General features: G+C 58.9%; 2 protein-coding genes across 9 annotated transcripts; both read left to right on the top strand.

The window, feature by feature from the left end:
- The first annotated feature begins 2011 nt into the window (after positions 1-2011).
- Positions 2012-8575, top strand: MEN1 (menin 1). Of its 4 annotated transcripts, none has more exons than XM_016157596.2 (10): positions 2012-2142; positions 2529-2989; positions 3958-4166; positions 4366-4494; positions 4772-4812; positions 4892-4979; positions 5643-5779; positions 6227-6362; positions 6781-6945; positions 7158-8575. In XM_016157596.2, coding segments are annotated over exons 1-10 (1857 nt in total). In that variant the 5' UTR covers positions 2012-2140; the 3' UTR covers positions 7647-8575. The 4 variants fall into 4 exon arrangements, with proteins under 4 accessions (XP_016013082.2, XP_016013086.2, XP_036077186.1 ...); XM_016157600.2 differs by having other exon boundaries at positions 2054-2154; XM_036221293.1 differs by lacking the exon at positions 2012-2142 and adding an exon at positions 2162-2384.
- A 184-nt stretch (positions 8576-8759) lies between these two features.
- Positions 8760-20898, top strand: MAP4K2 (mitogen-activated protein kinase kinase kinase kinase 2). Of its 5 annotated transcripts, none has more exons than XM_016157653.2 (32): positions 8760-8934; positions 9059-9116; positions 9336-9426; positions 9512-9576; positions 9859-9914; positions 10210-10257; positions 10344-10386; positions 10773-10845; positions 10927-11058; positions 11135-11197; positions 11555-11636; positions 11734-11841; positions 12257-12335; positions 12506-12564; positions 13176-13219; positions 13305-13343; positions 13435-13468; positions 13569-13674; positions 13781-13845; positions 13926-13967; positions 14046-14130; positions 14224-14303; positions 14393-14453; positions 14544-14661; positions 18340-18398; positions 18478-18581; positions 18680-18857; positions 19527-19595; positions 19717-19803; positions 20052-20122; positions 20222-20277; positions 20383-20898. In XM_016157653.2, exons 1-32 carry the CDS (start codon positions 8839-8841, stop codon positions 20468-20470), a joined length of 2439 nt encoding a protein of 812 aa, XP_016013139.2. In that variant the 5' UTR covers positions 8760-8838; the 3' UTR covers positions 20471-20898. The 5 variants fall into 5 exon arrangements, with proteins under 5 accessions (XP_016013139.2, XP_036076200.1, XP_016013129.2 ...); XM_036220307.1 differs by having other exon boundaries at positions 8796-8934; positions 11755-11841; positions 13757-13845; XM_016157643.2 differs by having other exon boundaries at positions 8796-8934; positions 13757-13845.
- The last annotated feature ends 1413 nt before the right edge of the window (positions 20899-22311 follow it).

The following is a 22311-nucleotide window of genomic DNA, read 5'->3' as shown; positions in this document are numbered from 1 at the left end:
GTCCTGGCATCTAGTTGGTAGAAGCCAGGGACGCTTCCAAACATTCTACAATGCATAGTACGGCCCCCAGATACAAAGAATTATCTGGCCTAAAATGTCAGTAGTGCCTTTGTTGAGAATGTGTTAATGCTTTAGAGAAGTTAACATAGTAGAGCTGGGTGGAGGGACTTTGTCAGGGCTGGGTCAGCCTCATTGAGAAGGGGACATGTGAGCAAGTGTGAAGAAGGGAGGGTGAGAGACCAACTAGGCTTCCTATTTCATTGAGAAAATTAAAGTACCCACCACATGTGCCTGTGTATTCTGCCTTCTCTCCAATTATTGTGGATAAACTCTTTGTGCTCTTAGCAAATGCCAAACCTGTCACTCAGGAACTCCCATTCCCCCCACTTGTTTAAGGCCATCAGTCCTTCAAGGATCTCCTATTAAACACAGCAACAACGACCTTCTTTGACACTCTCCGTGCCCCTGCTCCCGGCTGCCATCTTATTTTTTTCCTTCCCTTTGCTGCAAAGTTCCCTGAAAGAGCTGTATATTATCATGGTCTCCAATTTCTTTCCTGCTATTTTTCTTGAGCCCAGAACTTCAGGCTTTTTCTCCCAAACTGTTCTTAATGGGGCCACTGGGGACTCCCACCGAACTAAATCAAGTCAGTCCTTGGTACTCAGCTTGCTGACCTGTGAGCAGCGTTTGACACTATTGATCATGCCTCTGCCTTGGTGCATGGTCTTCTGCACCAAATGCTCATCTGGTTTTCCTCCTATGTCTTTGGTGGATCCCTCTCAGATGCCTTTACTGGTTCCTCTTGGTCTTCCAACTTCTACATGAAGGAGAACCCAGAACTCAGTCCTTGGTGATCTTATCCCCATATACCCTTCACCCAGCTTCCCCTAATGTTAACCATGGTATATTTGTCAAAACTAATTGATGAAAGCCATGAATGAAGCTACAAATTTTATTTGAATTTCACAAGCAGAGCTCTGAGGTGCTCAAGATTTGACTGGTTTGGTTTTAAAAGTCCCATACCCCTGAAGTCCCCTCAGTCCTGGGCACACTGGGACAGTTAGCCACCCTATTCACCAGATTTCCCTTTAATGTCCTTTTTCTGTTTCAGGATTCAGTCCAGAATGCCGTATTGCATTTAGTTGTCCTCTCTTTTTAGTGTTTTCTAATCTGCAACAGTTTCTTAGCCTTTCCATGTCTTTCGTGACATTGACATGTTTGAGGAGTACTGATCAGGTGTTTTGTTAAATGTCCCTCAGTTTGGGTTTGCCAGATGTTTTCTCGTGATTAGACTAGGTTTATGGATCTTGAAGATGAAAACCCGCAGAGGTGAAGGACAGAAATTTGATGTTTAATTCATTGCTATGTATCCATCCAGTGCCTAGAATTGAATGCCTGGCCCATTGTAGACACCAAAAATCTGTTTGTTGAATGAGTAGGGCAGTGAATGAATGCCTCTGAGAAATTAGTTAGTATTATTTTGAAGTTTTAAAATGTTAATGTAAATACTATCCTACCATACGATCCATAAGATCTATTTCAGGACACATAGAGCTACTTCATTCTTCATTTACAAATAACTAGTGATTCTTTAGATTCTATTCTTCTCACACACCTTAAATTTTCACATGAGAAGAATTGGGAAAGAAATGCTAGACACAGAGTTGGCACTTTTACGTGTTAATGGATACTGATAAACATCTAACTAAAGTGGCTGAACACATTTACACTCCAGCAATGTCTGAAAATATCCATTTTCCTCACATCTAGTCGACACGTGATAACCTACAGACACTCAGGGACCGCCCGGGAGTGCCAGGTCACTTTCGGGACTACAAATCCCAGAAGGCACTGCGGTCCCGCTGCTACCTTGTCTGCATAAAATGGGACGACCAATCCCTGAAGGCCTCAGAAAGGTGGCGCTACCTCCACTCCTCACCTACCTCTGGGGAGCCCAGAGCAGCGGACTACCACTCCCATAAGGCATCGCGTATGACCCGGCCGGCCACCATTTCAAGGCTCCAGCAGGAGCAGGAGACGGCCCGGGACTTCACTTCCCGGCAGGCAGTGCGGCCCGAAGGGGCGGGATTCTATTTCCCAGTAGGCTCCAGGCGGCTGGCGCCGCGGTGCCTTGTGTGGGATGTAAGCGCGGAGGTGGGCGCGGGGGACTGAGGCCAGGACTCTTCTTGGGTTTTGAGGGTTTGGTTTGGGAGCGCCCTCCGGACGTACTCTAGGAGTTCGGGGGTACGGTCGTAGAGAAGGGGCGGGGCGGCCATTGGGGGTCCTCAGCAGGGTTCTAGGGGCGCACCCCCATCGAAGCCGGGGCTCCGGGGTTGTCGGGGACGAGGAGGCCCTACAGCCTCGGCTGAGGGCGTCTCATCAAGGCAAGAAGGGAGCAGATGAATGCAGAGTGAAGGGGGTGGGGAAGCAAGGGATTGTGTGAGTTGGGAGATGGAACCTTAGCCGAGCTTGGGAGGGGTCTCCCGGGCCATGCCCACCCGACCCTCCTTCCCCCGGCTCGCCTGCAGGCCGAGGCCCGCCGCCATGGGGCTGAAGGCCGCCCAGAAGACACTATTCCCGCTGCGCTCCATCGACGACGTGGTGCGCCTGTTTGCAGCCGAGCTGGGCCGAGAAGAGCCGGACCTGGTGCTCCTATCCTTGGTACTAGGCTTTGTGGAGCATTTCCTAGCTGTCAACCGCGTCATCCCCACCAATGTGCCAGAGCTCACCTTCCAGCCCAGCCCTGCGCCCGACCCTCCTGGCGGCCTCACCTACTTCCCAGTTGCCGACCTATCCATCATCGCTGCGCTCTATGCCCGCTTCACCGCCCAGATCCGAGGTGCCGTCGACCTGTCTCTGTACCCCCGAGAAGGGGGCGTCTCCAGCCGGGAGCTGGTGAAGAAAGTCTCCGATGTCATCTGGAACAGCCTCAGCCGCTCCTACTTCAAGGATCGGGCCCACATCCAATCTCTCTTCAGCTTCATCACAGGTTGGAGCCCCACAGGTGGCAAGGGGCGAGAATCTTGTCCCACCTGAGGACCCTGGCCCACCTCTTCACAACACTGGATGGTTTACAGAGCCCCTTTGAGACCTGTAATTCTTGAGAGGTGGGGCAGGTGTTAATACCCTTTTTGCAGTTAGGGAAACAAGCCTAGAGAGAGGTGACTTTGTGCCACAGAACGGCAGGGCTGGGACTGGACCCCAGTCACTTGGCTCCAAATCCACCATCTATCCTCTGCTCCCTCAGCAGCCCTCATCCCTCTCATTGAGCAGCTGCAGGAGTTCTGCAGCCCAGCATGAGGCACAGAGGGCCCCAGCAGATTGGGGAGGAGGGGAAGGGAGGAGCCATAATCAGGCTACATTTGAGACAATTAAATATCTGTGAAATTGTTTTGAAGGTGAACAGACCAGGGGCTTCACTTCTGGTGAAGGCTTAAGACTCAGGGCTTGCAAAGGTCTTTCTTTTCTCCAAGTACAATTGACTGGCAGTCACGTCCTGTAGTGCCATATTGAGAGGGAAACAGGCTGCTTCTGAGCTTAGCAGGGAGAGAATACAGAGATAAATTGGGAGTATTTGCCAGTGGATGTGTGAAAAAAGAGTGTTGGCCAGGGGTCCTATTTTTGCCAGCTCTGTTATAATCTGCTAGGCACAATAAAATGAGGAAATCCTTAAATTAGTAGAAATATGTTTTCCGAGAAAGAAAAGGGACAGGGTCAAAGACCAGGTGGAGCTATGGAAGATCCAAGGTCTGTTGTTGAGGATGGGGTTGTAAAGAGGGAGGGAGGGGCTTTGGACACAGGAGAAGGGAATAAAGAGGTCATGCAGGTGTGTCTGAGGTTTGGGCACAGGCTTGGAGGTGCGGGTGGGAGGGAACAAACATGGCCCCTTACTGCCTAACCGCCTTCCTCCAGGTCGGAGCCCAAAGGACCCTATTTCATTACCTCCCCTTCCCACAGGCACCAAACTGGACAGCTCTGGTGTGGCCTTTGCTGTGGTGGGGGCCTGCCAGGCTCTGGGTCTCCGGGATGTCCACCTGGCCCTGTCTGAGGATCATGCGTGGGTAGTGTTTGGGCCCAATGGAGAACAGACAGCTGAGGTCACCTGGCACGGCAAGGGCAATGAGGACCGCAGGGGCCAGACAGTCAACGCGGGCGTGGCCGAACGGGTATTGCCTCCCCTTCACCTGTCCCCTTCACACTCCAGCCGCCCAAGGGGCCATGCTTTCCTGTGCCACACTCCCCTCTTCCCATCACCACCTATATATGTCAGGGAGGGAACAAAGAAGGGCCCCTTTCCTAGCTGTCATTCCCTGGAGCAGGCACAGGTGGGCCATCATGAGACATCTGGTCTTGTCCTCTCCCAAGAGCTGGCTGTACTTGAAAGGATCATACATGCGCTGTGACCGAAAGATGGAAGTGGCATTCATGGTGTGTGCCATCAACCCTTCCATTGACCTGCACACCGACTCGCTGGAACTACTGCAGCTGCAGCAGGTGAGGTGCTCCCGTGGGGCCCCGGGCGGCGGCCACTTTCCCTCCCTGAGCTCTGGCTCCCCGTCTGCAGCAGGGCTAACAGTTCCTTTTCCAGGGCTCTTGGGGGAGAGGAATTGAGACATGAAAGGGCTTTGACTCCAGTAAGGGACTGCTTCCTGAATTCTGGCTCTTCCCGCCTTCTGGGAGGTCTCTCCTGGAGCTGGACCTCACCTCTCCGTGGTAGACTGAGGACCCCCCAGCCCTCCCCACAGCTCATACCTCTCTCTTTGGCCCCTAGAAGCTGCTCTGGCTGCTCTATGACCTGGGACATCTGGAAAGGTCAGTAGGGGGAAGTAGCCAGGCTGGGCCTTGGGGCCAGAGGGCTGGGTTGCAGCCTGAACTCATGACCCTTTTCTAGGTACCCCATGGCACTGGGGAACCTAGCAGACCTGGAGGAGCTGGAGCCCACCCCCGGCCGGCCAGACCCACTCACCCTCTACCACAAGGTGGGCATATCTCAGGAGGGTACCAAAGGGAGACCCAATAGTGGCTAGGGCTCCCTTCTACATGGGGACTGTGAGGGGGCAGGGAAGAGAAGAGCTCTGTGTGTTTTGAGGTTTGTCACCCACTTCGTATTTACCCTGTGCATATTCAGTGCAGTCACGGCTGAGGGGTGCTCCGGGAGTGTCAGGACTTGGATTGATCCCCTCAGCCTTGCTTTCTCTGCTGCCTGTCACTGTCCTTTCTAGAGTATGACAGAGGTCAGATGTAGGGGCACTGAGGAGAGGGTGTTAATTGGTAGGGTGCAGGGGGCGGGCAGAAGGGACATCGGGCTGGGCTTGGAAGGCTTTGGTGTTTCTGTAGCAGTGTGTGGGAATGCCTGGGAAAGGGATGTGCCTTGAGCTTGGAGGACAGGCCCCTTCCCTTCTTTAGGCCTTTTTCTGTGGGAGTCCCCACTCCCTGCATTCTGGCCCAGGCCTCAGCCAGCAGTCCTGAAGACTCAGGGAGAAGGACCTGGTAGAGCGGGTGGCAGGGGGTGGAGGCAGGATTGGGGATGAGGCTCTGGGATCTTGCCTAGCGGCCTTTCTCGGCTGGGAATGACAGCAGCGTTTGTGCCATCTGGTACAGCTGGGGGCTGCCTCCCTGAGGCCCCTCTGCTCTGTTCCCAGGGCATTGCTTCAGCCAAGACCTACTACCGGGATGAGCACATCTACCCCTACATGTATCTGGCCGGCTACCATTGTCGCAACCGCAATGTGCGCGAAGCCCTACAGGCCTGGGCCGACACTGCCACTGTCATCCAGGAGTGAGGATCCCCTCGCTAGGGCTTCAGCCCACTCTTTCTTCCCCTTCCACTCACTTTCTAACCATCTTCACCTAGGAGTGAGGCCTGGGTCCCAAGCCCCATCCCTTCTTCTAGCCCTTAGGCAGTCAGGGCCACCATCTACCATCTACCATCTACCAGGAGGTTGGATCCCCTGACGAGGGCCTCACACCTTTCCTTCCCTCCCCTCCCCTGTTAATTTCCAACCATCATCTGTCAGTGGAGCCTGCACCCCTAGCCCCATGGCCCCCTTCTCACTCTCGTTCTCAACTAACAGACACCATTTCTGAGTGAGGACCCCAACCACTCACCCAGTCCCTGGATGACCCAGGAAAGGAAACCTGGACTCCATCCCCCAGCAGGTCCCTAGCAGGTCCCTGGAGGTACCCACTAAGGCTATGGCCCCACCATGCTCTTCTGCTCTCATAGCTACAACTACTGCCGGGAGGATGAGGAGATCTACAAGGAATTCTTTGAAGTAGCCAATGATGTCATCCCCAACCTGCTGAAGGAGGCAGCCAGCCTGCTGGAGGCCGGAGAGGAGCGGCCCGGGGAGCAGACCCAGGTGAGCGGGGGTGCCACTGGAGTCCACCTTCCCTCCTGATCAGGGCTCCCAGTTTTAGAACTTGGGGACAGGTGGAAGGTGGCCCAGCGCGGAGAGCTCTGTTCGCTGACAGTAGCTGAGGTCTCGGGCTTGGGTTGGAGGGAGCTGAGGGTATTTTAGGGGTTTCTACCCTGTGCCTTGCGGCAAATAGGGTGGAAGCCCATCTCTCATGGCCAAGGCTTCTCCTTCAGCTGGGGGGTGGGACGGAGGTAGCGGTGTTTCCCCCTATGCGCAGGTCCTGGCTCACGACTGGGTTTATAAAAGGAAAGAGGTCCTCAGGGTTCTGTCCTCCCCCCGTGCTCATCTCTTCTGGAACCAGGGCTCTTTGCCTAGATGAGGGGCCTGACCTGTGCCCTCCTTTCCTTTCCCCCTTGCGCAGGGCTCCCAGAGCCAGGGGTCTGCCCTCCAGGACCCAGAGTGCTTTGCTCATCTGCTGCGGTTCTACGATGGCATCTGCAAATGGGAAGAGGGCAGCCCCACGCCGGTGCTGCACGTGGGCTGGGCCACCTTCCTTGTGCAGTCCCTAGGGCGTTTCGAAGGACAGGTGAGGGGCAGCTGCACAGGGGGACTGGGGAGGACAGGTGGTGACAGCAGCTACAGAGGAGCCAGAGCCCTTGTGGCCCCGAAGGGGATCTGCTTATCGCGTCTGCGTGCATAAGAGACAGGCCTGAGAGCAGGATGGCGGAGGCCAGGTCCTGGGCATCCAGCCACTGGCTTGCAGCCTTTCCCTAGGGTTGCTCTCTCCATCCTGCCCAGGTGCGGCAAAAGGTGCGCATAGTGAGCCGTGAGTCGGAGGCCGCGGAGGCAGAGGAGCCGTGGGGCGAGGAAGCCCGGGAGGGCCGGCGACGGGGCCCTCGGCGGGAGTCCAAGCCCGAAGAGCCACCGCCACCCAAGAAGCCGGCGCTGGACAAGGGTCCAGGTGCGGGTCAGAGTGCGGTGCCAGCACCCCCTCGGAAGTCTCCAGGGACTGTCCCGAGCACTGCTCGTGGATCTGAAGGTGGCGGTGTGGCTCCAGCACCAGCACCGGCGCCCACCGCGTCGCCGCCACCAGAGGGTCCGGTTCTCACTTTCCAGAGTGAGAAAATGAAGGGCATGAAGGAGCTGCTGGTAGCCACCAAGATCAACTCGAGCGCCATCAAGCTGCAGCTCACCGCCCAATCACAAGTGCAGATGAAAAAGCAGAAGGTGTCTACACCCAGCGACTACACTCTTTCTTTCCTCAAGAGGCAGCGCAAGAGCCTCTGAACTACCCTGGGACTTGTCAGCCCTCGGAGCCAGCCTTCCAGCCGGCCTTCCATCCGGGTCAAGGCTCCACCCAGCCCCCCGCCCCACCTCCTTGAGCCCAGGCTCCGCCCCTGGCCAAGGGGGCCTACGTCCGGCCTCCAGCCCCACCCTTACCCGAAACCGAAGCTCTGGTCCCAGGAGTCAGACTACTCCAGTTCCCTGTCTTTGGAATATAGCTCCCATCCCCCAAGAATCACAGTGGGACGATTGAATCCTTACCCTGGTCCCCATCACCAATCAAAGATCCAACCATGACGACTCAGGCGCCACCTCAGAACCCAGGCTTTAACCGTCGGCCCAACGAGTATTTTGCATCGATCCCAGCTCTTGGGGCTGAGGTTTTACCCTAAACCCTAGCCGCTCAGGTGCCGCCTCTCGCGCGGGAACCGAGGACCCCACTTGGCCCCTAGGAGAACAATTCCGCACTTCAGAATACCATTCCTTGGGAATCCACGCTCCCTACCCTTAGGTACTTAAGAGGCACTTCCAGAATTTGGAAATCCTAGCTTCTTCCCCTCCCCATCCCACGAGTCAGGGACATGAAACTCCGCCCCAGGCCTGTGTGAGTCCTGAGCTCCGCCCCCTTCCTGATCAAACTGGCCCCAGATCAGAGCAGACCTCTCTTCCGACCCTCTGGGAACCTCCCCTAGGTCCAGCCTGTCTCGGGGGACCCCAGAGGAAATCTGCAGGGGTTTGCAAGTGGGTGAGGGAAGCTTGATCTCTTCCTGTTTTGTACATAGATTTATTTTTCAGTTCCAAGATGAATACATTTTGTAAAAAAAAAAAAAAAAAGTACATGTTCATGCTTCATCTGGGAATTTGTGGGGTCGGGGGTGAAGCGCCCTCTCTTCCTCCTGCCTTCCGGCCCTTCGGGCTTCTCACCTGCAGAACGCGGGAACTGGTGGTTGGCGGAAGAGCCTCGGGGCTTCCCCACCCCGCTGAGGGCCCGTCCCGCGGGCGCCTCCTCCCGGCGGGTCGCAGGGGCAACCCCGTGGCCCCGCCCCGGGCCGCGGCCCCGCCCACGCAGCCTCTGAGCCACAGGCGCCGGCCCTGGCGGTCCCGCCCAATCCCGCCCCGCGCCGCCCCGCGCCGGCTCCGCGGCTCCGCGGCTCCGCGGCTCCGCAGCTCGCGGCGGCCCGCCCGGCGCCGGGCCATGGCGCTGCTGCGGGATGTGTCGCTGCAGGACCCGCGGGACCGCTTTGAGCTGCTGCAGCGCGTGGGGGCCGGGACCTATGGCGACGTCTACAAGGTGCGCCCGGCGGCTGGTCGGGCGGGAGAACAGAGAGGAGGGTGCCGGCTCCGCGCCCTGTCGCGGGATCCAGCCCCTGCCCCGCCCCCTCCTCATCCTGCTTCTCCCCCCTCCGCCCCTGCAGGCCCGCGACACGGTCACGTCCGAACTGGCCGCGGTCAAGATAGTCAAGCTAGACCCAGGTGAGGGCCTCTGCGCCGGAGGGAGGGCAGAGAGCCGGGCGGCACGGCGTGAGGGGCGAAGAGTTGACATTTCCAAGACACCCCTGCCCCCCAGAGGCAGACCCCTGGAGGTGCTGTCGCTTGGCATCTGTCTGGCCCAGAGGAAGGAAGCACTCTGTGCCCATTCGCAGATGAGGGCACCGAGTTAGGGTGATCCTTCTACGCCCTGTCTTCCCCCAGGGGACGACATCAGCTCCCTGCAGCAGGAAATCACCATCCTGCGTGAGTGCCACCACCCCAATGTGGTGGCCTACATTGGCAGCTATCTCAGGTGAGGCTGCTTATCTCCTTGCCTGCCCCCAGGCAGCGCCCACGTAGCTCTGCCATGTGCCCACCCCAGCTCTGTGTGCCCCCAGGAATGACCGCTTGTGGATCTGCATGGAGTTCTGCGGAGGGGGGTCCCTGCAGGAGATTTACCACGGTGAGGGCCAGGACTCCAGGCCCCAGAGGGCCACAGACTTCTCCCCACCCCTACGCCAACATGGGGCCCTGAACTTGGGCCCCTCTCCACTCGATGGCTGTGTGACCTTGAAAGAAACACTACCCTTCTCTGGGCTCTGTATTCTAAACTGTGCAGGGAGGGGATGTGTCCAACACTTCTTTCACCTTAGCAATGCCTGCTGCTTTCCCCACCCGGAGTGGCCTGGGAGGGTTCAGCATATCCCCTAGACCCCCACTACACCCCTTACCCCTTCCATTTCAGCCACCGGGCCCCTGGAGGAACGGCAGATCGCCTATGTCTGCCGAGAGGCACTGAAGGTAGTAGCACCCCCAATCCCCAGAAGCCGTGGCAGGGAGCCCAGCTGGCCAGTGGGGAGGTGGGGGGATGGAGTACCTCAGGCAGGGCTGGCCTGAGGGGCTGTGAGTCCCGGGGGAAGGGGCCCCAGCCCTGTTGCCGGAAGCAGCCCATTTCCCTCTTGGCTCAGTCACTTCCTGTTTGGGGAGAGGGGAGGAGGAAGCGGCTTGGGTGGGGGGCCCCAGTCCTCAGAGGGGATTCTGGAGAGGTGGGATGGTGCTGGGTAAGTGGCTCTCAGAGGCTTCTCTTTGTCCCCAGGGGCTGCACCACTTGCATTCTCAGGGGAAGATCCACAGAGACATCAAGGTAGAGGTCTGGCCTGGGGCATCAGGGGAGGGGGCAGGAGGCTCTCGGGAACACCAGACAGGATTCTCTCTCCTTCATTCCCATAGGGAGCCAACCTTCTCCTCACCCTCCAGGGAGATGTCAAGCTGGGTCAGTACCTCAGGGACACAATTAGGGTGAGGGTTCCGTGGGAGCTCCGGATGTCTTAGAGTCTGCACTTCAAGTCTTGGGTGTCTTTGGGCAAGTCACTTTACCACTTAGGTCTCAGTTTCCCCATTGAGGGAATAGAACAGCACCCCCCTTCCTGCTAGAAGTCGTGGTTGGGTCTGTATGGATTCCAACAGGGCACTCAGCATGTGCTCAGAGATGGAAGGTGGTTGACCCCTCGCAGGAGGGGCACCTGGCTTTGGCAGTTGCAGCTGAACTTGGGCTGCCTACTCTCTGAGCCCCACCAGGTGCATCCTGAGCCTGAGCCCTGGAGGTGGGTGGGGCATGGCAGTCAGAGGGAGGGTGAGAGTAGCTCTTTCTCTCTGCAGCTGACTTCGGGGTGTCAGGGGAGCTGACGGCATCTGTGGCTAAGAGGAGGTCTTTCATTGGGACTCCGTACTGGTGAGGCTGCACCGTGGGCCGAGGAGGTGGGGGCCACAAGTGGGGCACCTGGCCATCTCCCATCTGTGACCCCTCCTCTAGGATGGCCCCAGAGGTGGCTGCAGTGGAGCGCAAAGGTGGCTACAATGAGCTGTGTGACATCTGGGCCCTGGGCATCACTGCCATCGAGCTTGGCGAGCTGCAGCCCCCTTTATTCCACCTGCACCCCATGAGGTCGGTCGAACACTTGCCCTTTGCCTGACCCCGAAGGCCCTGCTGACCCTTGACTCCTGACCTTGTGCTTCCGCAGGGCCTTGATGCTCATGTCCAAGAGCAGCTTCCAGCCACCTAAGCTGAGAGACAAGAGTCACTGGTGAGAACCCGTGTCCCTTATAGGGGTCCCCTTTCCAGCCAGTCTGCACAGGGGATGGAGGAGCCTTCCGCCAGTTCCCAGGGTGCAGCCTCAAGAGCCTTATCCTCTCTGGGCCTCCACAGGCCATCTGTGGGAAGGGCCCGGGAAGCTGCGGGCAGGGAGGAAGGGCAGATGGTTGATGATGGAAGAGCCTCCATGTCGTAATAGCAGCGTCGCTCAGGCCAGCTGCCCATGGGTTGGCTTCTTCCTGGGCAGGCCCAGCAGACTCTCCTGGAGTGGCAGCAGGGGACAGGTGGCAGAATGCCCTGCATGAGGGCAAACCTGGGCCTGAGGTGTGGGGGCTCTTGTGCTTACTAGGACCCAGAATTTCCACCACTTCCTCAAGCTGGCCTTGACCAAGAACCCCAAGAAGAGGCCAACAGCTGAGAAGCTTCTGCAGGTGGGAGGCAGGGGATGGGGCAGGGGCAGGGGGCTCGATGCTCGAAAGCAAAGGCCTGGGGGCCAGGGACCAACCTGAGCCCTCCTCAATCCTCCAGCATCCATTCACAACCCAGCAGCTCCCTCGGGCTCTCCTGACACAGCTGTTGGACAAGGCCAATGACCCCCACCTGGGCACCCTTTCCCCAGAAGACTGTGACCTGGAGGTAAGTGAGGGCAGCTGGGGAAACGGGTTTCGGCCTGGCCTGGTTGTAAGGCATGCAAAAGTAATATAGGTCAAGGCCCCTTTAAGAGGCAGCACAGGGAGCTTCCCTCCAGGTGAGCCACCCATTAGGAATCTTTCCTGAGCCGGTCTGGCCTCGCTCTACTCCCTCTTGATAGGTTCCTGCCCTTGGCCAAGGCTGACCGTGACCCTTGCTCAGCCATCTTCTGCCCTCCGTGTGATTTCTGGCCACTTACTTGCCTCTGTGCGCTGATTTTCTCATTAGTGGAATGAGGGTGCCATTTCATCTCTTAGTACTCTCAGGCTTGTGACGACAAAACGTGTCGATGTGTGTGAAGCACACCTGGTGTGAAGTGAGTACCCGTGTGTGTGTGTCTACCCTTTGTGTTCTTTCTTAGACTTATGACATGTTTCCAGACACCATTCATTCCCGGGGGCAGCACGGCCAGGCCGAGAGGACCCCCTCAGAGATCCAGTGTGAGTCAGAGGCTGAGTGTGTGGCTTTGGTGGGTGAGCGGTGTGTGCGGTCGTAGCGGGGGGCCTGAGTATGTGGTTTTGGTGGAGGGTGACGCGTGTGGATTTGGTGTGAGCGTGGGGGCGAGTCCTGAGACTCTGCGCCCCTAACCCGGATACCCTGGGCCTCCCAGTTCACCAGGTGAAATTCGGCGCCCCACGCAGGAAGGAAACGGACCCACTAAATGAGCCGGTGAGGAAGCTGCCTGTGTGGGCAGGGTGGTCCGCAGGGGTGGGCTAGGGTGCATGCGCTCTGCTAGAGGTCGAGCATCTCAAATCAAGGGTCTTTGAAGCAGTGGCAGCCTGGTCCTCGGGCCTAGAAAAGCTGTCCAAGCATGCCTGTCCCACCCAGGGACACGGAAGGCTGGGGCCTCCTTCCTGGGCCAAGTTCTTCTGGACAGTCGTCTGGGAGGTGGCAAGGTGACCCTGCCTTTCTAAAAAGTGGTCCTGTCATCCACCAGACCCCCCCGCCCCCTCCCGCCCCCCGCTCACCCTGTTCGGCGTGTTTCTCTGCCTGACTCCGTATCTGTCACTGGTCCTCTGAGTCATCGTCTCTCTCCTCTCCCGCTGTCTCCCCGGCGGCATCTCTTCACCCCCACAGCCGCGGTCCCTCGTTACCTCCGTCTCGTCTGCGCCGCCTGTGTCTCTCTGCCTCTTCCCCGGTCTCGTTGCCTCTCACAAGCCTCCTGCCTGTTACCATCTCGCTCCCCATCCGTCTGCCCGGCTTCTCTCAGTCGCCCTCTCAGCGTTGCCTTTCTGTCTCTCTGTCTCTCTCCCCATCTTTCTGTCGCGGTTTCCTCACAGTGGGAAGAAGAGTGGACGCTCCTGGGAAAGGAGGAGCTGAGCGGGTAAGTGAGGGAGAGGGAGGCTGCGTGGGAGGGGCTGGGGACAGCAGAAAAGGCTGACCTCTGACCCCATCTCCTCCCTGCCCAGGAGCCTGCTGCAGTCAGTCCAGGAGGCCCTGGAGGAAAGGTGAGGGGCTGGGCCCAGGGAGGCGTGGGACAGCGGGGCCTGGGCCCGGTCACTCGTCACACTTCATTTCCCTCTGATTCATCTGCCATAGGAGCCTGACCATCCGGCCAGCCGTGGAACTCCAGGTGCGGAGTGGACGGAAGCTGGAGCTGGGGACGGGGGAGGGCTGTGGACGGCGCAGCTGGGGTGGGACCAGGTCACAGGGTAAACCGACCCTCCTGCCAGGAGCTGGATTCTCCAGAGGATGCCGTAGGAACCATCAAGCGGGCCCTGTTCTTAGGGCCGTCCCCCTCTGAGCTTCCGGCTGAGGACCCTCTCTCCAGCCCCCCAGGTGAGTCCCAGGCTTGGGGGGCTAGAAAGCAAGCCCAGAGTGGGGACCGGGGCTGGAATTCACATTGGGTCTGTGCCTGCAGGAACCCCATCCCCGCCTCTCCTAGGCCCTGACGGCCCCCCGCTTCTCCCCACCTCCTGGGCCACCATGAAGCACCAGGAAGATCCTGAGGTGAGGGGCTGCTACGGGGAGACTGGGGAGGTGGGAGGCCAGGGTGTCACGTCAGCCCTGACTCCTCCCTTCCCTCCCAGAGATCTTCTTGCCATGGGCTCCCGCCGACCCCCAAGGTGCACGTAAGTTTTCCCCGCCACCTTGCGGCCCCGCACCCACTGCCCCTGCGCTTCCTTACCCGTCTCCTGCCTCCTCCCCAGATGGGTGCCTGCTTCTCCAAGGTCTTCAATGGCTGCCCCCTGCGGATCCATGCTGCCGTCACGTGGATTCACCCTGTCACCCGGGGTAGGCCAGGGGCAGGAGGAAGCGGGAGCTCGGGACTCCCCAGCTTGGACCAGGGGGCGTGACTGACCTCTGACCCCATACCCAAACCTGCAGATCAGTTCCTGGTGGTGGGAGCCGAGGAAGGCATCTACACTCTCAACCTGCATGAACTGCACGAGGATACACTGGAGAAGGTGAGGCCCAGTCGGCCGTGGAGGGCGGAGGGCCTCGGGGGGCCCTGGTGTGCTGACCCCCTGTCCATCTGTTGCTCCGTGGCCTCCAGCTGATTTCACATCGCTGCATCTGGCTCTACTGTGTGAATAATGTGCTGCTGTCACTCTCAGGTACAAATCGGGGCAGGCACGGGGTGGGACAGGCAGCGGGTGCCCCCTGCCTGCCAACCCTCTGAGTTCCCCTCTCCCCTTTCCCGGCAGGGAAATCCATGCACATCTGGGCACATGACCTCCCCGGCCTATTTGAGCAGCGGCGACTACAGCAACAGGTCCCCCTGTCCATCCCAACCAACCGCCTCACCCAGCGCATCATCCCCAGGTCAGGGGCCTTGGGGGAGCCCGAGCGTGCGGGGGAGAGGGGGGAGCAGGGACAGGCAGAGCGGCAGAGCCAGAGTTGGAATATGGCCTTGCCTGTCACTGAGACCTTGGGTCTCAGACATGTTGTGAGCTTAGTCATGTCTCTTTGCCTCTCCGAGCCCTGTTTCTTCATCGGTCAGTGCAGCTAACAGCCTTCCCTCCCCCTGGCCCAAGGCCTGTTGGGAGGCAAGAAGGAGACGGCGGATACAAAAGTGTTTCGCAAATTGTGGGAGCTGTGGTTGTTAGGATGGGGTGCAAATGTTTGCTGAGCACTTAGTGTTCAGCAGGTCTCAACGCTGGGCTTAGGGATGGTGAGACAAATGAGCCCTTGACTGTGAGCACCTGGTACTGAGGTGAACTAGAGGGAGAGGGGGGAGGGGCGGGCGACCTCAGAGGGGTCAGGCGAGCGTGTGGAGTGGAGTGTGGAAGTGCACAGCGGTCTTCCAGGCAGACGAGTTAGGAAACAGCCTTTCAGGCCCAGGGAAGGGCACGTGCAAATAAATGCATGTCGGTCACCTGGGGAATTATAAGGTGTTTGGCCTGGGAGAGGAGGGCGGAGCAGCCCTAAGCATTCTAGAAGGACCCCTCTGTGTGTCAGTCAGGGTTCTTCCTGTTTCAGGCAGGTGATTCGACTCACTGGCTTAAGCACAAAAGGGAATTTCATGGCTCCTGTAACTGAAGGTCCAGGAGTAGGGTCAGCTGCAGGCCCGGCTGGATCCAGGTGTAAAGGGCATCATCGGGGACCTTTCTGCTTCTCTTGGCTGTTTTCCTCTTGTCGCCTTTATGCCCACATAGGTTTTCCAGGCAACTGATGGGGGCCCATAGTTCCAGGCCAGCGTTCCCCTCGCTAAAACCCTGCGGAACCGGAACCTCTGTTTCTAAGTAATTCCCACGAAAGTTTGGGGGCCAATTCCCATTGGTCTGGCGTAGGTCCATTCCCAGCCCTGAGCCAGTCTCTGTGGCCAGGGCACGAGGAGCTTGGGGGGCCAGGCCTGGGTGCTCTCTCCGGGAGCTGGCGGGAGGGAGAGGGGCTTGACTGGAGAGATGAAAGCAAGAGGCATCTGCTGGCCAGCTGTGGGAACTGCGGGGAGGAGGAACTGCAGGAGGAGGCTGAGGGCACCTGGAAAGGAGGCCGCCATAGCGGCCTGAGATGGTGGGGCCTGGTGTGGCGAGAACCAGAGAGAATCAAGCAGTGTCGAGGAAGTGGGATTGACTGCGTTTGAGGACCGGTCACAGAGTGAGCGTGAGGGAGAGGGAGGAGGGGTCGAGAGACCTCCAGAGGAGCAGATTGTGGCGTGTGTTTTCTGAGGTGCCCGGGGAGATGTCCAAGTCAGAGTCCCTCCTTTGTTCAGCCATATCTCCGCTCAGCACCTACTATGTGCCAGGCAGCGTTCTAGGTGCGTGAAATACATCTGTGAACTAAGGGACCTTTGTATATTCCAGGCTTGTCGAGAGAGGCGGGCCAACAGTCCACATTAAAAAAGAGTGTGTTCTGTGGTGATGCGTAGAGGGGAGAGTGCTGAGTGACGAGCTGGGAGCTGGAGGAGGGCCGGAGGGCGTGGGGCATGGATTGTGGTTTCGAACCAAACGGGATGTTCAGGAAGGACCTCGCCGAGATGCCGCTGTTTGAGCAAAGATGTGGAGGAGGTGCTGGAGCAAACCCTGCGGATATCTGGAGCAAGGGCATCCCAGAGGGCGGGGACATCTGTGCAAAGGCCCTGGGGCAGGACCAGTAAGGAGACCGGTGTGGCCACACAGATGAAGCGAGAGGGAGAAAAGGTGGGAGGGTCCTGTGGCCTCAGCGAGGCCTTTGGCTTTGACTCAGAGCAGCCTGAGGGCCACTGCGGAAGTTATGTGGACCGAGATTTTCATCGGGGCCACTCTAGCCGCTGTGCTGGGAACAGACTCCCGGGGATGAGAATAGGAGCAGGAGACCTGTCAGGAGGCTGTCGCAATCATCAGGTGAGAGGTGATGGCGGCTTGGGATGGGGCAGCAGTGGACGAAGTGAAAAGTGGTCGGATTCTGGTTTCATTTCAAAAACGGAGCCAACAGGGTTTCCTGACAACTGGTAGAAGGGAGAGAGAGAGGAGCGAAGGATGACTCCTAGGTTTTGGCCCGGGCAGCGGAAGGGTGGCGCTGTTATCAGCTGTGGGCGGAGCGGCATTCAGTATTGTCACAGTTGAGTTGGGACCTCCGTCAGCCGTGCGCTGGGTGGGGCTGAGTTCCAAGGCGGGTGGCCAGACTGTGGGCTTACGGGTTTAGATGCTGTGTCGACCAGGTGGGTGGTGGGAGCCCATGGGCCGGCGGCTACAGCAGCTGGGGACATGGGGGACCCAGGTTTTTCCTGCCAGGTGCGCACTCGAGGACCACATCCTGGAGGCCTGGCCTCGGGGCAGGGCCTCCCGAGCTCAGTCCCTAAGCCAGTCTTCGCTTTGGCCCAGGATCTGTAGCACACAGGCCATCAGCGCCCTAACAAGTCACAGGCAGCTGTGGGCGTGTGTTTGGGAAATCATGGAGTCCCAGTGTCCAGTCCAAATGTAAACAGTGGAGAACCAGAATTGTTTGGAGGGAAAAAAAAAAAACAATACAGAAATCTCTGTCTCATCTGAAAGGCCAGTTAGGGAAAAGTAGGAGGAACAAGGGAAGGGAAAAAGTGAGGACAGAGGGGCAGACAGACAGACAGACGGAGAGGCAGGCGTTGGCTTCCTTGGCGGGGCCCACATCCTGACAGAGGGCACAGACAGGGCCTAGGTCACTGGGAGGAGGTGGCTGGGCCGCCGACATGTACCCCTGTTCCCGGAGGAAGAAACAGGCTCGTAAGGTCCCTCGGGGGGTTGGGCGACAGCCAGTAACCTGGACAAGGACCCCGGCCTCTTCCCAGGGACCAAGGTGAGCCAGCCACTGGCTGCACGTGGCCGTAGCCTCAGCTGAAGCGGCTGGGGGCAGGCCGTTGTCCTCTTCCCGCGAGTCTTCATCTCTGGGCCTGTTTGCCGGCCCATGACACGGGGCCACGTGGCACAGGGGTGAGCTGCAAGCACTTGGGCGCCTGGAGGAGCTGGAGCCTGCATCAGCTCCCAGCCCATCCGTGCCCTCATTTCTTCATTCGTTTTTTCATTTATACCCTGCTTTTGCCAAAAAAAAAAAAAAAAAAAAAAAAAGAATTTTCAAAGACTGGAAATAGGTGTGAAAGTAATGATGGAGGATGGTAAAAGCCAGCCCTCTGCGCGTGCGCACGATGTGCCAGGCTCTGCTGCGAGCCCTTCCGTGTATTAACTCACTTAGTCCTCACTGCGGCTCTGTGAGGGGGGCGCCGCTGTCATCCCGTCCTGCAGATGGGGACATCGAGTGTGGAGAAGTTAAGTGACTTGCCCAAAGTTGCAGTTAGAGGGACTTCTGTGCTCCAGACCCCTGGGCTAGTCAGACACTCCACGCTGCAGAGGTGGGCGGCAGAGCCGGGAGGCTGGCTTCGGACCCTGCGCCCTTCACAGCTTGTTACAGGGCAAGTCGCTTTGCCTCTCCCAGCCTCAAGTCTCTCACCTGGAAGGCAGGGAAGATAATAGTACCCACCTTTTAGGGCTCTGTGGGGGCCTTGACCCTGGACGGCACCCGTGACACATGCTCTGGTTGTCACCCCTACAGGCGCTTCGCCCTGTCCACCAAGATTCCTGACACGAAAGGCTGCCTGCAGTGCCGTGTGGGTAAGAGCTGAGCTGGAGGGGGCCAGGGAGCGGCTGGGCACCAACCCAGCCCGGTGCCCACTGCTCGGCTCTCTCGCAGTGCGGAACCCCTACACCGGCAGCACCTTCCTGCTGGCTGCCCTGCCTGCCAGCCTGCTCCTGCTGCAGTGGTACGAGCCGCTACAGAAGTTCCTGCTCCTGAAGGTGTGGGGCGGGGCGGGCAAGGCCAAAGGGTCCCTCGGGTGGGTGGCAGGGGACCTGGGGCGGAGAAATGGAGACCTGAGCACCCCTTCTGCTCCCAGAACTTCTCCAGCCCCTTGCCCAGCCCAGCAGGGATGCTGGAGCCACTGGTGCTGGACGGGAAGGAGCTACCGCAGGTGTGCGTGGGGGCCGAGGGCCCCGAGGGGCCTGGCTGCCGCGTCCTGTTCCACGTCCTGCCCCTGGAGGCCGGCCTGACGCCTGACGTCCTCATACCACCTGGTATGCAGGAGGGCTGGGGGTCCAGGCGCGCGCAAGCTCCCAGCCTCCCTCCATCTGGGTTCCTGTAAGAGATTTCATTAGACCAGAAGGCTCAGCAGCTAAGAAAACACTGACCAACATCATAGGGAGAGAGTCAAATTGGGCGAGGCAGGCTCCAGGGGCTTCAGTTCTAAGCCAGGAAGGACGCTGGGTGTCGGGACACTCAGGGGAGCAGAGTGAGTGGCAGGGAGCAAAGGAACGGAAGGGTGCATCGGACTAAGGCCTTCCTGGGTCCCGGGCCCCAAACCAGAGGTTTAACCACAGGATCTCATTCTCATTCCTCACAATGGCCCTGCAAGGTCGGCATCATCCAGCCTGTAATGGATGAGGAACCAGAGGCTCAGACTCACGGTCACACAGCACCTGAGTCACGAAGCCTGGTTCTCCTGACTCCGGAGCCCCAGCCCTCCCCCAGCCCCCTGGGACTCACTCCCACTCCCTGTGAGCCTGCAGAAGCGTCACTTTGCCTCTCTGAGCTTCGGCTCCCCAGCTGTGCAGTGAGATTAGGCATCCTGGCCCTGCCCGGCTGTTGCGAGAATGACATGTGCTCGTGGCCAAGGCCCTCCTCCTCTCGGGGCCACAGTGGCGCTGCCGACTCAGCCAGGCTGTGTCTCCTTTCTCTGCCTGCAGAGGGACTTCCAGGCTCGGCCCAGCAGGTGATCCAGGTGGACAGGGACACAGTTCTGGTCTGCTTTGACCGTGAGTGCCCCTGGGGTTAGGGCTTTGTGCATTGGAGGGTAGAGGGTAAGGGAAGCCATGTGGGTCACCTCCCAAGAAGGAAACCACCACGTCCCCATCCACCAGCCCTCTCCTTGTGCAGGCTGCGTGAGGATTGTCAACCTGCTGGGCGAGCCCACGGCCGCACTGGCACCTGTGCTGACCTTTGACTTCCCCATTGAGACTGTGGGTGAGTGAGCCGGGCAGAGGTAGGGGAGGGGGCGGGAGTATCCCCAGGCTGGAGTACATGATATGACCCAGGGGCCTGGGGCTGGCAGCGGGACAAGCAGTCAGGTCCCCCAGCCCCTCTTAAGAGTCATCCTGGTCACCTGTGGTCCGTGAGGACCTCTGTGGACCAGACCTGGGCCCAGGGTGTGGCCGGGGAAGCCAGTTTCCCCAGGGCAGGCATAGGGCTCATGACAGCCTGGCCCCTCCTAGTGTGTCTGCAGGACAGCGTGCTGGCCTTCTGGAGCCATGGAATGCAAGGCCGTAGCCTGGATACCAATGAGGTGAATAGGACTCAGGAACCTGGCTGTCCTCCACCCAGTTGTCCCCACCTCTTAGGAGAGGACCTGCTGGGGTGGCCTCAGTGTCCCTTTTCTTCCCAGGTGACCCAAGAGATCACAGATGAGACGAGGGTCTTCCGAGTGCTTGGGGCCCACAGGTAGGACATGGTGCCCGGGCCTCCCTTGCAGATGCCCCTGAGGCCAGATGGATACCCCCAGGTGTCTTCCTGCCTTGCTCACCTTCAGTTCTTTCTCCCCTCCAGAGACATCATCCTTGAGAGCATCCCCACTGACAACCCGGGGGCTCACAGCAACCTCTACATTCTCACAGGCCATCAGAGCAGTTACTGAGCGGGCCGGGCCTGGCCAGTGGCATTCCCCCACCCGACCCCCGCGCCTTAGCCACAGTCCGTGTTAGGCAAAGGGGCCTCTCCCAGATGAGAGGAGCCCAGGCCCCCGAATCTAACTGGGCAGAAGGGCAGAAATAATCCTGAGAAATAGGGGGGCTACAGAGGGGAAGGGAGCCCACCCCTCACCCCTGCAATAACTGGACCAGAGGAAGCTGCTGTCAACTCCCCTTCCCCTTTGGGCAGCCCGGGCCCTCGTGCCCCGTTTGGCGGGGCCCTGGGCAGGATGGAGGCAGGCTCTGGTGATCCATTCCATTTTTTCCTACATTTCCTCTTCACTCTTCCTGCCTAGGGCCTGCCCCTGTGCCCTGTCCTGGGAACGTGATATTTAAAAGAGAGAATTATATTGGTATTAAAGCTGGTTTGATTTTATTCCACTGGTCCATCTGGGGAGGCGGGGAGCTGAGCCCACTGCCTCATTCCCCTCCAGCCTCCCTCCAGCACACCCTGCTGTGGCTCCGTGGGAGGGCAGGCCACCAGTGTTGTGGTAGCTCCCTTCAGCAGCAGCGATAGGGAGGCCAGTGGTCCCAGAAGACATCTCAGGGGTGCTGTGTCTTCCTGGGCTCCCTTGCTCACGATGAGCCTCAGCTTTGCAGTATGGCCAAGGAGTCGTGTCTATGGGAGGCCCCTGAACAAATGGACTCTAACCCAGGGCAGTCCTGCCCCATATAGGATCTCATCAGACAGCCAGGGCCTAGGAGGGGGCCAGCCAAAGGCTGCTCCACCTAGCCCCAGGGAGGCCTATGGAGACAGCCTCCCACCCAGCCTCCTACCTGCTGCCTGGGTATCGGTGTGCTCCGTCAGGCCAGGCCTCCTGAGTGTGGGCACAAACATCAGGCTAGACTCTGGGAAGATTAGCCTGTGTCCATTTTACGTGTTCCCAGAGGGCCTCCTCAGTGCCAGGCCCTGGGCTCACAGAGGGGTCACTGCCAAGGTGCGGAGCAGCCCCAGTGAGGGGAACCATCTTCCTCACTGAAGCCTGCATCTTGAGGGCACATCCATCCACCTGTGACCTTTGCTTTGCATGGTCATTCTCCCACGGTGCCCTCTTACAGGGCTTCCTGTTGCCCCAAGCACTGACCAGGCTGTTCTTGACCAGAACCTTTGGGCAGCAGGTGAGGCCAAGAAGACAGGATGGCAGCTGGCCTCGAAGGCGGAGTTGGATGCACAGGCAGAACCAGGGCAGCAGAGGGCGGCAAGGCCCTGGGCCTTGGGGAAGAACCTGAGCATAGGCCCAGGGGCCAGGTCTTGGGTTAGCCCCAGTTATCTCAAGAACTTCTGTACACCTGGTGGGCTAGTGGGAAATACTGGATAAATGAATGAAATGTTCAGTGGGTGGGCGGGTGGTGGGTAGATGGCAGCTTATGTGAAGCGCCTGCAGCAGCCCAGTCCCTAGTGCCCCTGGCAAGGGCTCCAGGCGGCCTGGCTGCTCTTGACTCCGAGTGACCAGGTTTCTCTGCTGAAATAGGGAGTCAGGCCAGCGGCGGAGAAGCAGCCTCTGTGCATGGGGCACTTGCCTCGTTCTGTGAGGGACCTTGCAAGTTCTGAAGGTGTGTCTGCCCCTGCCTGGAGGGCATCCGACAGGCCCCGTGGGGGGAGATAGGGATTCCTAACTTCCAGTTTCCCAGATTCTTTGGTAGAGGCGTAGGATTAAGTTGAGGAGTGCCAGAGGGGGGAGGTGAGCTGCCTTGCAGCAGAGGCCTCTGACCCCAGGTACCCAGGGAGGACTGCTCGGCCCACAGAGCACCGAGTGGCAGAGACAGTGCCACTTTGTGACAGGTTGCC

This window comes from Rousettus aegyptiacus, unplaced genomic scaffold, assembly GCF_014176215.1.
Source record: "Rousettus aegyptiacus isolate mRouAeg1 unplaced genomic scaffold, mRouAeg1.p scaffold_m13_p_5, whole genome shotgun sequence".
NCBI lineage: Eukaryota > Metazoa > Chordata > Mammalia > Chiroptera > Pteropodidae > Rousettus > Rousettus aegyptiacus.
Note: the sequence above shows the minus strand (reverse complement) of the source record. Positions and strands in the feature narration are given on the sequence as shown.

Excerpts from the sequence above, each read along its gene's own strand:
- MEN1 (XM_016157587.2), top strand. The coding sequence starts at position 2,491 with ATGCCCACCCGACCCTCCTTCCCCCGGCTCGCCTGCAGGCCGAGGCCC. Across the intron at positions 4,167-4,365 it reads ACGCGGGCGTGGCCGAACGG|AGCTGGCTGTACTTGAAAGG; the intron begins GTATTGCCTCCC and ends TCCTCTCCCAAG. Across the intron at positions 4,495-4,771 it reads AACTACTGCAGCTGCAGCAG|AAGCTGCTCTGGCTGCTCTA; the intron begins GTGAGGTGCTCC and ends TTTGGCCCCTAG.
- MAP4K2 (XM_016157621.2), top strand. The coding sequence starts at position 8,839 with ATGGCGCTGCTGCGGGATGTGTCGCTGCAGGACCCGCGGGACCGCTTT. Across the intron at positions 14,131-14,223 it reads GATTCACCCTGTCACCCGGG|ATCAGTTCCTGGTGGTGGGA; the intron begins GTAGGCCAGGGG and ends CCAAACCTGCAG. Across the intron at positions 18,858-19,526 it reads TGACGTCCTCATACCACCTG|AGGGACTTCCAGGCTCGGCC; the intron begins GTATGCAGGAGG and ends CTCTGCCTGCAG.